General features: G+C 41.0%; 1 protein-coding gene across 1 annotated transcript in view; it reads left to right on the forward strand.

Annotated features, from left to right (window-relative positions):
- The window catches only part of LOC136883223 (uncharacterized), a 56,784-nt gene that overhangs the window by 39,199 nt on the left and 1,513 nt on the right, over nt 1-16,072 (forward strand). Inside the window, exons 3-5 of the mRNA XM_067155422.2 lie at nt 8,541-8,616; nt 12,218-12,303; nt 13,529-13,682. Of these exons, the coding sequence (XP_067011523.2) occupies nt 8,541-8,616; nt 12,218-12,303; nt 13,529-13,682 (316 nt within the window). The remainder of the gene's footprint in view (nt 1-8,540; nt 8,617-12,217; nt 12,304-13,528; nt 13,683-16,072) is intronic.

The raw sequence follows: 16,072 nt of genomic DNA on the forward strand, positions 1-16,072 counted from the left end.
CTGCTTCGAGGAAAGTTTTATTTGAATGTATGTTATTAAGACTATCTGAAGCAATAAAATATAGTTGTGTTCCTGTATACCTGTTCTTGTATACAACACAACTAACTGGAATGACGAAGATTATTCGGCAAGTCGTTAAGGATTAAAAATATACAGTGTGCTATATTATCAAAGTTTCGAATGAAATTCACCTTTCATATTTAGTCCAAGTCCTACGCAATCAATATTAATGAGGGTACGATACTTTTGTGACATCTACACCAAACATGGAAATGCTATGGTAAGAAGACGGTATCATAATGTAACACCATATAGCGGGGTAAGGCAGACCACACACTTGTCTGTATTGTACAGGGTGCATGTCAGTGGTATGACAGCAGGAAGCTACCACCATAGTAACAAATGCACTGCCGCACACAGCCAAGGGAAGCGCCAGTGTTGCCACTGGCAGTACAGATCACCAGACATCTAGCTTTTTACATACGCTACAGAGCAACGGAAGCACTGAAACATTCTAGTTTTCAGTTTACTTCATCTAAAAATGAGATGCAATCCTGAATTTAACATCAGACTAGTGTTGTTCGCGGAAGACCAAGGGGATCATTACAATTACTCATCGAGTAGACCTAATTACTCAAGTATGTGAAAACAGAAGTTACTTCCTGAAAGTAGTGGGAGAGGCATTATACGCAGAAGGTCACTGCAGCTATTCAATGTAACTATTTGTAGAGTGTAGCAGGCACTTTAATATTTACACACTTGTTATTACCATTACATAATTTTGTTACTATTTAGAAAATGCCGTGTTAAAATTACCTGTACAAAAGTTTGTAGAGGAAAACTAATCTCAATGTTACTGCACTTGCAATTATTTTAAGTTTTGAAGCTTCCGCGGATAATCCGCATGCAGATAATAAATGAAATGGAGTATGGCTTTTAGTGCCGAGAGTGTCCAAGGACAAGTTCGGCTCGTCAGTTGCAGGTATTTTAATTTGACGTCCGTAGGCGACCTGCGCGTCGTGATGAGGATGTAGTGATGATGAAGACTACACGTACATACAGCCCCCGTGCCAGCGAAATTAACCAATTGTGGTTAAAATTCTCGACCCTGCCGGGAATCGAACCCGGGACCCCTGTGACCAAAGGCCAGCAAGCTAACCATTTAGCCATGGAGCCGGAACAGATAATAAAGTGTCTACAGTATACCATAATGTGTGTAGATTTTAGATGTACATACAGTAAAATAATTGTTTAATGTAAATTAAAAACACGACATATTTTTAAGGTTAGCTCCAAAGCCAGTCCTGAAGCGGGACCTAATCTGCAGCGAAGTAGTCTTCTATAAGCCGTTTATACTGCTAGCAACATAATATACTCTTCTGAAGAAAACGTTCTGTAATATTTACTTTAGTTACGAATGAAGCTTTCTAAACAAGCATGTGCACTTTGGTGGCTATTATATCAGCTATCTGACATGGCAACATACGGATACGTTATCGGTCTGCCTAACATTTTAACAAGTACCTTTTGAAACATTGAGTGATTAAACTGAAATCAAACGGCAGAAGTCAAAATAGAAGGAACTGCTGTTGAGGACATAGCTATACAAAGAGGTGTCCGCCAGGGATGTGTCCTGTCCCCACTCCTTTTCAACATCTACTCCGAAGCTGTGTTCAGAGAGCCTATGGAAGATGTTAATCTAGGTGTCAAGATCAATGGCTATGTCATTAATAACACCCGATTTGCTGATGACACGATTGTGTTAGCCAGCAACCCTAGTGATCTTCAAATCATTATAAACAACATCGTGAGGACCAGTGAAACCTACGGTTTATCCTTGAAGATTAACAAGACCAAGCTGATCGTATTCTCGAAAACACCAAAACAGGCCTCCCTTTACATCAACAACTACATCGTCCAACAAACATCTTCCATCAAATATCTTGGAACTCTAGTGAACCAGCATTGTGATTCAAAATGTGAAATCTTATCCAGGATTGGACAAGCTGAAAGTATGTTCAATACTGTATGTATGTTTAGTCCTCAGCCCGAAGGCTGGTTGGATCCTCAACAGCTCCGCCATCAGCTGTCATAGATGGCCTAGGCATCACTGAAGAGGCGTACTAGGGAAATGAGGGGCGAGGTAGTTTCCCGTTGCTTTCCTCACCGAGCCAGAAGTTGCTATTACATATCAGTCTGCCAAGCCCACTGAAATGCATGCACCAACTGACCCTATGAGCAATATTTTCACACCATTCATAGCAGGGACTGGCTGCAGAAGGAATGGCATTACTAGCATCACTCATACCTCAGTCACTTTCATTTTGTCAAAGCTAAGGTTAAAGCTGAGACAGATCAATGAAAGTAACAAGATTGCTCTAGCCCATACCAGAAGACATAGTGCACTGTAAACACTAGGTCCCGCCAGCAAAGGCATATGTTCAATACTATGAGGACTTTATTTACTAGCCGAGAACTCAACCTCCACCTCAGAGTTCGAATCCTACGTTGTTATGTCTTTCCTGTCCTTCTGTATGATTTCGAAGGGTGGACGCTAAGCCCTTTATTGGAGAAGCGGATTGAATCTTCTGAAATGTACTTATACAGAAGAATACTCCGAATATCTTGGGTAGAAAAGAAGACAAATGAAGAAGTCCTCATCATCTTGAACAAGAAGAAAGAGCTTCTCATAACCATCAAGGAGCGTAAGCTCAGCTACCTCGGGCACATCCTGAGAGGTGAACGATACGCCGACTGATCATTCAAGGAAAGATTGATGGGAAAAGATCTGCGGGAAGACGGAGAATTTCCTGGCTGAAAGACTTGCGGCGGTGGTATGGACATACGTCGATAGAAATCTTCCGTGCTGCCGTTTCGCGTGTAATCATAATCAATTGGATCGCCAACCTTCGGAGGGAGACGGCGTCATAAGAAGAAGATAGGCTTAAATATTGTTGAAAGCCATGAATAAATTATTTCGATAATGTAGGAAAATCTTAATACATAATGGCACCATTCCGATATATATTGAAGAAATCATCAGAACTCTCACAACGTTACCGCTCTTTGTGGTAAAGTGTTTTCTGTTTTGCACGTGCTTTAACACATTTGTTGTAAATTACTTATTTCCTTACATATTGTCACAGAGCAGCAGGTTACAAAATGTTGGGGTCCCAGGTCTGGACGAGGTGGTTGCAAAAGAAATAAAACGTCAGAGTTAAACATTTATTTAGTTTCTTCTTCCTTTTCGATTAAATGTTTCAGCAAATAAGGTAAATACATACTTAAGAAAGTGGATAAAATTGAATAAAGTGAAGTCATCGATTCAGGAAATAAATAACGATATCAATAACTGAAAGAAAAATCCCTTCGTATTCGTCGATTTTCTCCGCTACACGTAAAAGCATAGAAACATGGGTATGATTTTTAGGCATGGAAGAATAGAGAGGGAGTACAGATCCTTTGGTTGCTCCCCTCTTAGTAGCCCCTTACGACATGCAGAGGTAGATGTAATGCATCCTTTGAATCCTTTGAATAAAATAGTTCCGATAAATCAAACTAAAAATGACTGAATCTACAAAAGGATGGTAAGGCTATTGAATTGTGTGAAAATGAAAGAGATTCTAGACCTCGCAAATATTTTATTTTATTTTATTTTATTTTATTTTATTTTATTTTATTTTGGATCGTTTCAACCTCCTATGGGTTACGATTACACAACTTCCATGACTGTTGATGTTCTTTCTTTTTACGCCAATATTCCTTCATTCTCTGGCTTGCTTTTGCACGTTCCTCATCCGGGAACGCCCTTCTTGTTCTCCTGGGTTTCTCTACGAACAGATCCGTCACCTCCCTAATTTCCTTCTGAACATTGTTCTGTTTGTAATATCTCCCTCCTCAATGCCACGTTTTGAAGATTCTGATGAATTTCTTTCAGCCATGGTACTTGGATCTTTCTTTCTTCCTGGAAGGTGAGGATGTTATTTCCTAGGCGTTCCGGCCCCATTCTTCTCAGGTGTCCATAGAAAGTCAGCTGCCTTTTTCCTTATCGAGGTTGAAATGTTATCACATTTTTCATACAGCTCTTGAATTGATCTCAAACGGAATGTAAACACATTTCCTGTTGCTTTCTAGGTCCCAGAATTTTCCTCAGAAATTTATGCTCTTTCTTTTCTATTTCAGTAATCCCCTTTCTGGCAATTGTCTTTGCTGCATAGAGGCATTCACGTTTCACCACGGTAGTATTATAGTGTCTGAGTTTGGGTTGATAAGAAAAGGGACTTGTATTTATAAGTTTCCTGGCATAGTCTGAATCCAGTCTCCATCTTCTTTCCACTTTCTTCGATAGCAGGCTTCTCGCTGTTGTTAGGAGTCAGAATCTCTCCTAGATATTTGAATTTGTGGACTTTCTTGATGTCACCATATTATTATTTCTAGCCCTATGATACGTCTCTTATCCAACGACCTGGGTTCGTTTTCCTCCCAGTTCAAGAATTTCAATTCTAGACTGAAGAGTAGAACGGAGATTTCTCTCAGGCTGTTAGTTGCAGTAAGAAGATGGCGCTACTGACCGAGTATACATAGACGAACAATGGTTGCCATGGTTACAATGGTGTCCGGGAAACTGATGACTGGAATTTCAAATAAACTCCTCCAACCCTTCAGGAAAGCAACTGAATGTTGAAAACATCCTAGGTATATGAGCTACGAATTTTATTATAAAGTATGATAATTGTTCTTTATTTATTTCTAAAGATTACAATTCTTTTCTTAATCATCGTTATAAGGCCGATTATATTAACAGTTTGTTTATTTCCTCTTCAGGGGCTGCCTGGCCGAGGCGGTAAAGGCGTGCTCAGTTCGCCCGGAAGGACATGGGTTCGAATCCCCGTCAGGAAGTCGTAAAATTTAAGAAACGAGATTTCCACTTCCGGAGGTGCACATGGCCCTGAGGTTCACTCAGCCTACACCAAATATGAGTACCAGGTTAATTCCTGGGGGCAAAGGTGGCCGGGCGTAGAGCTAACCACTCCACCCCATCACGTGCCGAGATTACGGATAGTGGAAGCCTTTACCTTCCACCGCTCCAAGGGCCTTCGTGGCCTGTACGAAGATGACTTTGCTTTTTTGCTCTTTATTTTCTCTTCAGCTTTAGCTATGTTTGATAAAAGGACTGATTTGTGGAATTACTTCTAAACTGGTCCGTCTCTGTGGTGTAGTGGTTAGTGTGATTAGCTGCCACCCCCGGAGGCCCGTGTTAGATTCCCGCCTGCAACACAAACTTTGAAAAGTGGTACGAGGGCTGGAACGGTGTCCTCTCAGCCTCGGGAGGCCAACTGAGTAGAGTGCTGTTCGATTCCCTCCTCAGCCATCCTCGAAGTGGTTTCCCGTGATAATGATGATGATGATGATGATGATGATGATGATGATGATGATGCTTGTTTTAAGGGGTCTAACATCTAGGTCATTGGCCCCTAATGGTACGAAATGAGACGAAATGCAATGACAATTTGAAAGTCCAAAATTCATTCACTGACTAGAATTTAAAACGTGATGGTGAAGAATGAGATGATAATTAAAAATTTAAAATAATCAGCAGAGCCAACTCGCAATACTGAAAGTTAAAAAAATCCAAAATAGATCCACTGGTTAGAATTAAAAAATATGACGATGAACAATTATTATGAACTTAAAACAGTCTGTGGATCCGACCCGCAATGACTCACCTTCCCAGAAATTATATTGAATAATTAGTATTACTGACCAAGGGGCTGCTTACAAAGCACAATTCTGACTCGATGATTCTTGTTGTCCAAAGGGGTCCAAAATCCAGGTGAATGGCCGCTCATAATGGTAAAGTAGTACCATGGTATTTCTCAAGCTGCTGTACTAATCAAGAGTAGCGTAGACTCGTGGTGTTCGAAATGATATTGGTACTACTCACACGTATTGTTCATCGCACAGGTAACGCAGACCTATGGTGTTTCTCATATAATGGCAGCACTCGTAGGCAACGCAAACCTATGGCGCACCTTGCAGAAGTGTACTAATCACAGGGATTCGTACTATCCCGTGGTGTTCCTCACATAGTGGGTACTAATCACAGGCAACGCAGACCCACAGTGTCGCAACGCCCAGACCCGTGGCGTTTTTCACAATGGTACTAATCACAGACAACGAAAGCCCGTGATATTCCACATATAGTGGTACTAATCACGGGTACTGTAAACCCATAGTGGCCCATCCACTGTTGCTAGTAATAACAAAACTATTGAGTACCTAACATACTGTACTACTCGGAAGTAAAGTGACCAATGGTATTCCCCGCGTGATGGTACTAATCACAAGTAGTTTCATGGTTCTGATTCAATCATCCCTTGGTCGCCCCTTTTAGTCGCCTCTTACGACTGGCAGGGGATACCGTGGGTGTATTTTACATCTGCGTCCCCCACCCACAGGGGGTAGACAGAGAGAAAGAAAAGAAAAAAGAAGTGCTCCGTCACTTCGAAAAATGAATTAACGGACGAAGAAAGGCAAGGACCACGAAGGCCGTGAAATTGAAAGACTCCCTAGGCCTCGAATGCTCTAATACCATCGGGGTCGGAAAAGAACAAGAGTTGACCAAGGGAGGTCGAACAGGATAGATGAAAGCGAGGAGCCTGGCACAAGTAAGCGGAAGCAATGCCAGGACTCAGCAAAGGGCCCCGTGGTCGCTAACCCACGCTCCCACGTTGAGAATCCCTGGGACCCCTTCTTAGTCGCCTCTTAGGACAGGCAGGGGATACCGTGTGTGTATTCTTCATTTGCGTCCCCCAACTACAGAGGGTTGATTTTACGTGGTTTCCCACTTCTCTAGACAAATTCCGGGATGGTACCTAACTTAAGGCCACGGCCGCTTCCTTCCCTCTTCTTTCTCTATCCTTTCCAAACTTCCCATCCCTCCACAAGGCCCCTTTTCAACTTAGCAGGTAAGACATCTTGGGCGAGATACTGGTCCTCCTTCCCAGTTGTATCCCCAACCCAGAGTTTCATGCACCAGGACACTGCCCTTGAGGCGGTAGAGGTAGAGGTAGAGGTAGGATCCCTCGCCGAATCCGAGGCAAAAACCAACCCTGGAGGGAAAACAGATAAAGAAAGAAAGAAAGAAAGAAAGAAAGAAAGAAAGAAAGAAAGAAAGAAAGACTTCTCAACTGTGATTTTCACAATAATGTATATTATATGTGCAAACATTACACTTCATCCAACGGGACAGCTCACCATTTGATAAAATATGATGGTGATGATGATGGTGATGCTTGTCGTTTAAAGGAGCCTAACATCTAGGTCATCGGCCCCTAATGGTACGAAATGAGACGAAATGAAATGACAAATTAAAAGCCCAAAAACACCCACTGACCACAATTCAAAACGTGAGGATGGATGGATGGATGGATGGATGGATGGATGGATGGATGGATGGATGGATGGATGGATGGATGGATGGATGGATGGATGGATGTGAATTTAAAACGATCAGTGGAACCGACCCACAGTGCTTCACATGCACAAAAGCTGGCGTAGAACAATAGTATTACTGACCAAGAGACTGCTTCTATAGCACAATACTGAATCGATGATACTTGTAGTCGAAAGGGGTCCAAAATCCAAGTCAGCGGCCCCTCACAATGGTACTTATCGTTAGGAAAGTACAACCATGGTATTTGTCATGTTGCGGTACTAATCAAGAGTAGCGTAGACTCGCGGTTTTCAACACAATATGGTACTACTCACAGCTAATGAAATTTGCACATGTATTACAGACTTACGCTGTTTCACACATTGCGGCGCCATTTACAGGCAACGTAAACCTAGGGTATTCATCACATAAGGGTACTAACCACAGGGACTCGTACTATCCCGTGGTGTTCCTCATATAGTGGGTACTAATCATAGGCAAGCCAGAACCGTGGGTTCCCTCATCCCATGGTGTCGCTCATATAGTGGTACTAATCACAGATACTGTAAAAGCCGTCACACTCTCGGTTGCTACTAATCACAAACCTATTTAGTACCTATCATAGTGGTATTACGCGCAAGGAAAAGCGACCCATGGTGTTCCCCGCGTGGTGGTACTAATCACAAGTAGTTTCATGGTTCTAATTTGATCATCCCTTGGTCGCCCCTTCTAGTCACCTCTTACGACAGGCAGGGGATACCGTGGGTGAATTCTTCGTCTGCGTCCCCCACCCACAGGGGGTAAGATAAAATAAAAATAAAATAAGGAAGTTCGTAAAGATCTAGAAGTTCAGATGTTGGACAAGAAAATATTTCGGGCCATGTTTCAAAATTTGGTAGAGTTTCAAGTCGAAACAACTGCAAAGACGTGAAGAACCCGGACGGATGAACTGAAGAAACAGCATAGCGTTCATATGAAGGAGTAATGGAGGAAGAGGAAACTTCACAGAAAAAATCAAATTATAGCGTGATCTTCAGTGGTCAGTTCAGTTTTTTTTTAAAAAATAAGAAAGTTTATTCATTGTTACTCCTGTGAATGTTTACAGGTGCTTACGTTGCTGACGACGGTAAGCATGGGCGCCACGGCAGAACACACCGCCATTCAGAATGGAAAAGTGGATGGTAAGTTTTAAGTTCTTCAAATTTGAAATAATCACCTAAGAGTTATATTGTTTTAAGGGCCCTGTGGTCACCAACCCATGCTCCAAAGTTCAGAGCCCCTGGGGCCCCTTTAAGTCGCCTCTTACGACAGGCAGGGGATACCATGGATGTTATTCTATTCGTTGGAATTGATAACGACTCTAGTGTCTCATTTACACGAGCATGACCAACGATATCAAAGGTTTTCTGTATATCTAAGAATATAGTAGTTAGATTGGTTGTTTGATTTTGGCTTCACGGAGAAGAGAGTTGAGTATTGCAGTGTTGACATTCGTTCCAGAGGAGTTGGTAAATCCTCGTTGATTTTGGTGTACGACAACATGTTCACGGAGACGCCTGTAAAGGACCCGCTCATTTATTCTTCTTATAATTGAACAGATTGTGATAGGTCTCCAGTTCTTAATATTGAGTGTATCTCCACCTTTATGGATTAGAACAGTCCTGGCTCTTTTTAACATAGAAGGAAAAACCCCCAGTTTTCAACATACGTGTGGCAATGTGGGATATTATGTCGACTGCAATACTGTCTTTGATAATTCTGACGAGGACGTGGTCTGGACCGGGTGATGTGCCTACGGCTATATGATTAACAGCAACGTTGATTTCATCTGGGTTTATAGTGCCATTAAATAAAATATCAATTTGTTCCCTACCAATATCACTCGTATGAGATGGGTATTCGGATCGAATCATGTCATTAGGTTGCCCGAGAGTTTCAAAGAAATGATGGAATATTTCATCCGAAGGAATTTTACAATTTTGAGCATTGAAATTTAAAACAGATCGAATAGCCTTCCTGAGCTGATTGTAAAAGAGGTACTGGGTAACCTGATATTTGTATCTTTTGCGGCGTTTTATCCGGTCCCATTTTGTTGCCCGTTCAGGACTAGTTGTCTGTCTGTATTTCCTTTGGTTGTCTGTGGTCTGTTTATTTTTCCTGTACTGGTAGTGTTTCCGTGATGGATGTTTGAGGCCAGGGAGTAGATCAATCTCAGAAGCCAAGAACTCACACCAAATGTAAGCTGATTGTTAAATTGCTCGTCACCGGGCGAGTTGGCCGTGCTCGTAGAGACGCGCGGCTGTGAGCTTGCATCCGGGAGATAGTAGGTTCGAATCCCACTGTCGGCAGCCCTGAAAATGGTTTTCCGTGGTTTCCCATTTTCACACCAGGCAAATGCTGGGGCTGTACCTTAATTAAGGCCACGGCCGCTTCCTTCCAACTCCTAGGCCTATCCTATCCCATCGTCGCCATAAGACCTATCTGTGTCAGTGCGACGTAAAGCCCCTAGCAAAAAAAAAAAAAAGAAGCTCGTCTCTCAAATTATTTAAATATCTGCTTCGCCACTGCATCATTTTCTGCTTAAATTCATGCGGTAAAGTGTTGACACTGTTAGTTTCCGTGTTAGCAGGAGGGTCACTTTCTTGAGCGATTGTTTCGACATTTTGAGAGGGATCAACAACCTGGCACTTTCCAGAAACTAAAATTTAACGGTGAATATCAGGATGAGCTCTGCTGATGTGTATTTTGACCCCACGAGAAATGGAGCAATGTCATCCGCATTGTGGACACTGAAAATTTAAAATGTCATATGCCCGATTTGAAGAATTCGCACTGTGGCTAACTGATAAAATTGGATAAAGAACTTGAGATGCCTGAGGAACTCCTAAATTAACGTACAATTGTTCATTATCTACAAATGATGAGTCTTGAGATAGTGACTCGTGAGCTCTTGCTATGTGTATGTTAATGCTCCTCTTTATAAACTTTCTACGACATATCTTGCATTGAATAAATGTAGGCACAGCACTTGAAGTGCTTGATACTTCCCGAGAATCAAATTTGGTGTGTGTGGCTAATCTGTAATAATGCTGTTTATAAATGACAGATCTTGCAGAGTCAGACAGTTCTTTCCACTGATAACACAAAGGTAAACAGCTGATGTGAAGTGTCAGAATAATAATAACGATTATACATCGTCATTTGTTCAACGACAGTGGTACAGAAATCGACAAACGCAGCCGTCATAGAAGGTACTTCCGCAGCTGAAATTCAACTACCCTATCCAACACAGACCATAGTTCTGCTTATACTGTGAGCACACGACTGCCTCTTGCTGGGACTAGCGAAGAACTGTCACGGCACCACAGCCACAGTCCACGAACTTAATGACTCTGCGTATGTCTTTCTTCAGCACCATCCAGTTAAACGGCTGGCCGGTCAATATGAGAGCAAACTAGAGTGACTCACTGATGAAGTCTAAAGCACCTACACCTAATTTCTCGCTATGAAGACATTCCTCATGGAGCATATTACGCTTTTCGGCCCTCCAATATTGGCTATTTTGAGAATTTATCTACCCACATAAGTGAATCCACGCTTCGTCTCGAAAAGAAAAGAAAGATATTGCGATCAATTTCTCTTTCATTCATTTTATTAAAAATCCATTCACTAAATCTAATTCTACACACAGGATGATCCAGTTTAAGTTCTTGCACCACAGTACGTTTATAGTGTTCTAACTTAACTTCGTAGCCCTTTGTAAGAAACCGTACGAAATGTCCGTTTGCTAAGAAGGACGGCTAAGAGATTTTTTAGAAGAATTTTTTCAGGCATTGTACAATATCTTCAAGATTTATGTTAGAACTGTACGTCGCCTTCTTCTAATTAATATTTCCCGTTTCACGAAATTTACTAACTAATCTATGAACCATCCCACGGTCTTGGAACTCTTAACACCTGAGAATTCCCTCTTGAAATAATCTCCTAAGAGCACGATTGGATTCTGTACGTGCATACGTATCGTAAACTCGACGTGGAATTAATTTGGCCTGTTATTACTATCTTCCAGTTATTCTGGCTTCACTTTGAACACAGGTGTTGCTCTCACTGAAACACGAAACAAACTGCGTTACGAGACAAAGCCAGAACCGGTAGTCCCCGCAGGTTCCCGTACCTCCCACGCACCTGTCAGCTTAGTCACTCCCAGCCACTGGATCGGTTTCAAGATAATTGGATGACTCAGTAGTACAGGCTAGATCAAATTTGTTACTTTCATTGACGTTTTAGTCTCATCCTTGGCTTTGACAATATGAGAAAGACTGAAGTAAGAGTTATGCTAGTAGTGCCATTCTTTATGCTGCCAGTCTCTACTATGAATGGTGTGAAAAATATGCCTCACAGGGTCGGTTGCTGCGTGCATTTCAGTGGGATTGGCAGATTGACATGCAGTAGCAATTTTCGGCTCTCTGAGGAAAGCAGCGGGAAACTACTTCACTCCTCACTTTCCTAGTATGCCCCTTCAGTGACGCCTAGGCCATTTATGACAGTTGAAGGCGAACGTGTTCTGGCTCAAACCGGCTTTGGGGATGAATACTCAACATACATAATAGAAACACGTATTTATTCAGCATACTGCATTGTTATATTAGGTACTGTGACGATGGCACTTTGCAAATGCTATAGGAAGAATATAAAATAAAATGAGTTATTATTATTATTATTATTATTATTATTATTATTATTATTATTATTATTATTATTATTATTTCTTTTACATTTCAGGTGAGGTAGGCATCTATATAGTTGTAACAATTGTGTGGATATTCTTCACAATAACAAACCTGTTATTGATAATTGGAGCAACTCAGGTGAGTAAAGAGATTTTTATTTTAAATTATCATTTTTAAGTGTCTGCTTTTCCTTGGAGTAGCGAAGATGAGTGCTCTTTCGATGCAGATTCTTCTAGCCTAACAAGAAACAGGAATACCAGACAATTAAAAATGATATAAGAATAGTGTAGCATGATAATGAAAGACAATCACTAAGGAATTAATACGAATTTCTCGGAAAATAGATTAAAATGTTGCCTTACACGTAACCTAACATAATTACGGGTACAACTCATTTTTGTGACATCTGAAGCCATCTCTTTTCAGTTTCTTCTCAATTAATTTATAACAGTTATGTTCTTCAGTCTGTAGAAACTAACAGGCAAGTAGCTTAAGACCACCCTGAGAGCAATAATCGAAGAAGAGAACTTCGCCAGGGAATGGATGTGAACACGGACTTCCGAACTCACAGGATCGCCCCTTATGATGACACTCTCTTAATCCCACGGTGTGTTTGTGTTTGATGCAGATTTCTCTGCATGCCTCTCAAACCGGCCCTAAGCCACGTTGAGATTTATTTACACCCCTTCGCAAAGCCCACTTGAATTTCCCCCGCGGAGCGACCCGACTGTCTAACTTCAGCACCTGAAAACATGATAACGGCGCGAGATGTCGAATTCTTTTTCAAAATATTCAAATTATTCAAATTATTTATCAATAGACTCCTAATTTTTCAGTAGTAATAGGTTAGAACGCAAACTAATTTGGTTATTAGGAGGTGTTGTCTAGCCCGTTGTTCCGTTATGTAGCAAGAGTAACATAAATTGCCCCTAAAGTTTATGCAAGGCTCATAACATAATCGTTGTGTAGGGTAGACTATACTTGTTACCCGGCTCTAATGGGTCGCACCCCTAAAGTTTATGCAAGACTCATAACATAGTCGTTGTGTAGGGTAGACTATACTTGTTACCCGCTTCAATTACACCCTACTTTGCATCCTAACCTATTGCTGCCTAAAAATCCGAACTCCACCCATCAGTATGACCAACTTTATAACGCTCATATACCCACCCGGTTTACGTTGGTCCCCACTACCCTGTATAAAATTAAATATTTTTTTGCCGGCCAATTTCTGTGGTGTTCAGTGAACATAAAGCAATAACCCAGTTGGAGGAGGCAGAATATAGAAATATATTGTTATTCGGTATTACGCTATATGATCTACTTCTGACGATCTAAATTTCTTTTCTTGTTATTTTTACAGGAGATGACCCGTCTGCTGATGATATGGGTGGCTGCCACGACAATTAATTTACTGATCTACGTCGGCATGTACAGTTATGCCTGTTACGTGGTTATCGTCGACGGCAGTGGTTCATATGCTATAGTAATTGTTTTCTGCGCTTTGGCTATTGTTTGTAAGTACATATACATAATTCTCTCTCTCTCTCTCTCTCTCTCTCTTGTCCATGGCTTGACACGCCCAGAAATTAATTTTGTGGCCATTATACGAGAGCTGTAAATAAAGTAAGTGGCAATATAGATAGAACGCGACACTTAATGAACTAACAAGCACTATTGCGTTACATTCCTTTGTTGTAGTCACAGGCAAAGTTTCATTACCTTTTGCCAAATGTCGGGAAGCCGTTGGGGACCATTGGCAAGGCGTTCTCTGTTGATGACAGCCCTACTGCGCCGAGTACAGATGCCACGTCAAGAAATCGGTGGCTTCGGAGGGGTTCTTCCAACTTCGGAAACAAGTCGAAGTCACAAGGTCTCATGTCTGGTGAGTACGGCCGACTTATGCGGTGCAAATCCGCAGTCTCTTTCCGACCCGCACGAAACGCCTTGACCCATTATGCAACCGTCCTATACGGTAATGAATTCTCGGCACAGGCTTCACGTAATCCTCGATAACATTCTGATGAATTTTTGCCACAGGCAACCTTGATTTTAATCCAGGAACGCTGCTCACCTTTTGAGAACACACTTTAGAGCGGTGAAATCAACATCCTTCAATTCAACGCCACACAGTAACAACACTCCCAACTGGATGCCAGTGAAAATCACACTACACATCGACAACAGTGCCACCTAAACGCTCTCACATCTTATTTGCGCGTGCTCTATCTCCTGCTAGTGTCTGGACTACGTTGCCACTACTTTATTAACAGCCCTCGTAGAACAAATGAACACTGGAAACTGTGTCAACATGTTTGAGAGATATTGGCAACATGATGGCTTGTGTTGATTTGTTAGTAGAAGTTGTTTCTTTCTGAAAGAACGCAGTGGAGGTAGATTTCAATTTGTTAGTTTCAAAGGGGTAGCTTCATCCATGTACAGGGAAACTTTAAGCATAAACCAAGGTTCAAAATTAGGTCCATTGTTGTTCATTCTGTTGGTTAATGATGTTGGCTCTGTACTGAAGAATTCTAAATTTCAGTTATATGCCGATGACATGAAAATTTACAGGCAGATTAGTTCAAGAAAGATAACGACAAATTACAACAAGACCTCACAGCACTGGTTGAATGGGGAAACCACAGAAATGTGGATCAATGATCTTTACTAGAAAAAGACAACCAAAAATGCATTATTTTGAAATGAACGGTATCAGCCTAAAACGAGTTGAAGAAAAGAAGGATTTAGGAGTGATATTTGATAGTAAACTTCAGTTCAATATACACATACATAACGCCGTAAATAAGGTCTATAGGAACCTAGGATTTCTAATGAGAAACAGAAACAAATTCAAAAATATCAAAGCCATAATACAGGTATACAATTCACTAGTTAGAACAGTAATAGAATATGCCTCTATAGTCTGGAATCCATCATGTATTAAACGTATAAAAGAAATAGAAAATGTTCAAGCTAAATTTCTAAGATATCTGTATTTCTGTGTCTCTAAAACTAGTGCAAAGTATGTGGCATATAGTGAATTAATAACAAATTTTGGGATATATTGCATACTTGGAGAACATAAACGTGTGTAAAATACCTACACAGGATTCTCAAAGGTAAAGCAGATAACCGAGAGTTACTCCACCAAATAAACCTGTATGCACCGTTTGGAAGCAATAGAAATAGTTTAACTTTCTTTGTTAAAAGGTCAAACACAAATCACCATATGAATTCACCATTAAACATTAATAAAATTCCAAACGTGGACATATTTCACGAGGAGGGTATTTTGTTAAGGTCAGTCAGAAGGGAACTCACACACAGAGAATACATAAAGTAAATAGAGTAGCATAGGCCTACTTGTTTACCATGAATAATTTAGTCCTTAGATTAATTTAGATTAATAATGTATATTTTAGGAGAAATTAAAATAATAATAATAGTAATTTGAAACACACACTTACCACTGTCCATGGTTCCTAAGGTTGCGTATTTTAATTATTATTATAAATTATTTATAAAATTAGAAATAAGAAATGGAAATGTTCTGTACGTGGGCAGAAATGCCTGTTGAGCAATAAAAAAAATATTACTTATAGACAGATATTAGGCCTAATGGTTTTGTTCTGTTACAATTGGCTTTACGTCGCACCGGTACAGATATATCTTATGGGAAAGGAAAGGGCTACGGGTGGTAAAGAAGCGACCGTGGTCTTAATTAAGGTACATACCCACCATTTGGCTGGTGTTAACATGGGAAACCATAGAAAACCGTTTTGAGAACTGCCAACAGTAGGGCTCGAACTCACCATTTCTCGAATGCAAGCTGATAGCTACGTGACTCAAACCGCGTAGCCACTTGCCCGGTACGTTCCCCTTTTAGTCACATCTTATGACAGGTAGC

Source organism: Anabrus simplex, chromosome 11, assembly GCF_040414725.1.
Source record: "Anabrus simplex isolate iqAnaSimp1 chromosome 11, ASM4041472v1, whole genome shotgun sequence".
Lineage (NCBI taxonomy): Eukaryota > Metazoa > Arthropoda > Insecta > Orthoptera > Tettigoniidae > Anabrus > Anabrus simplex.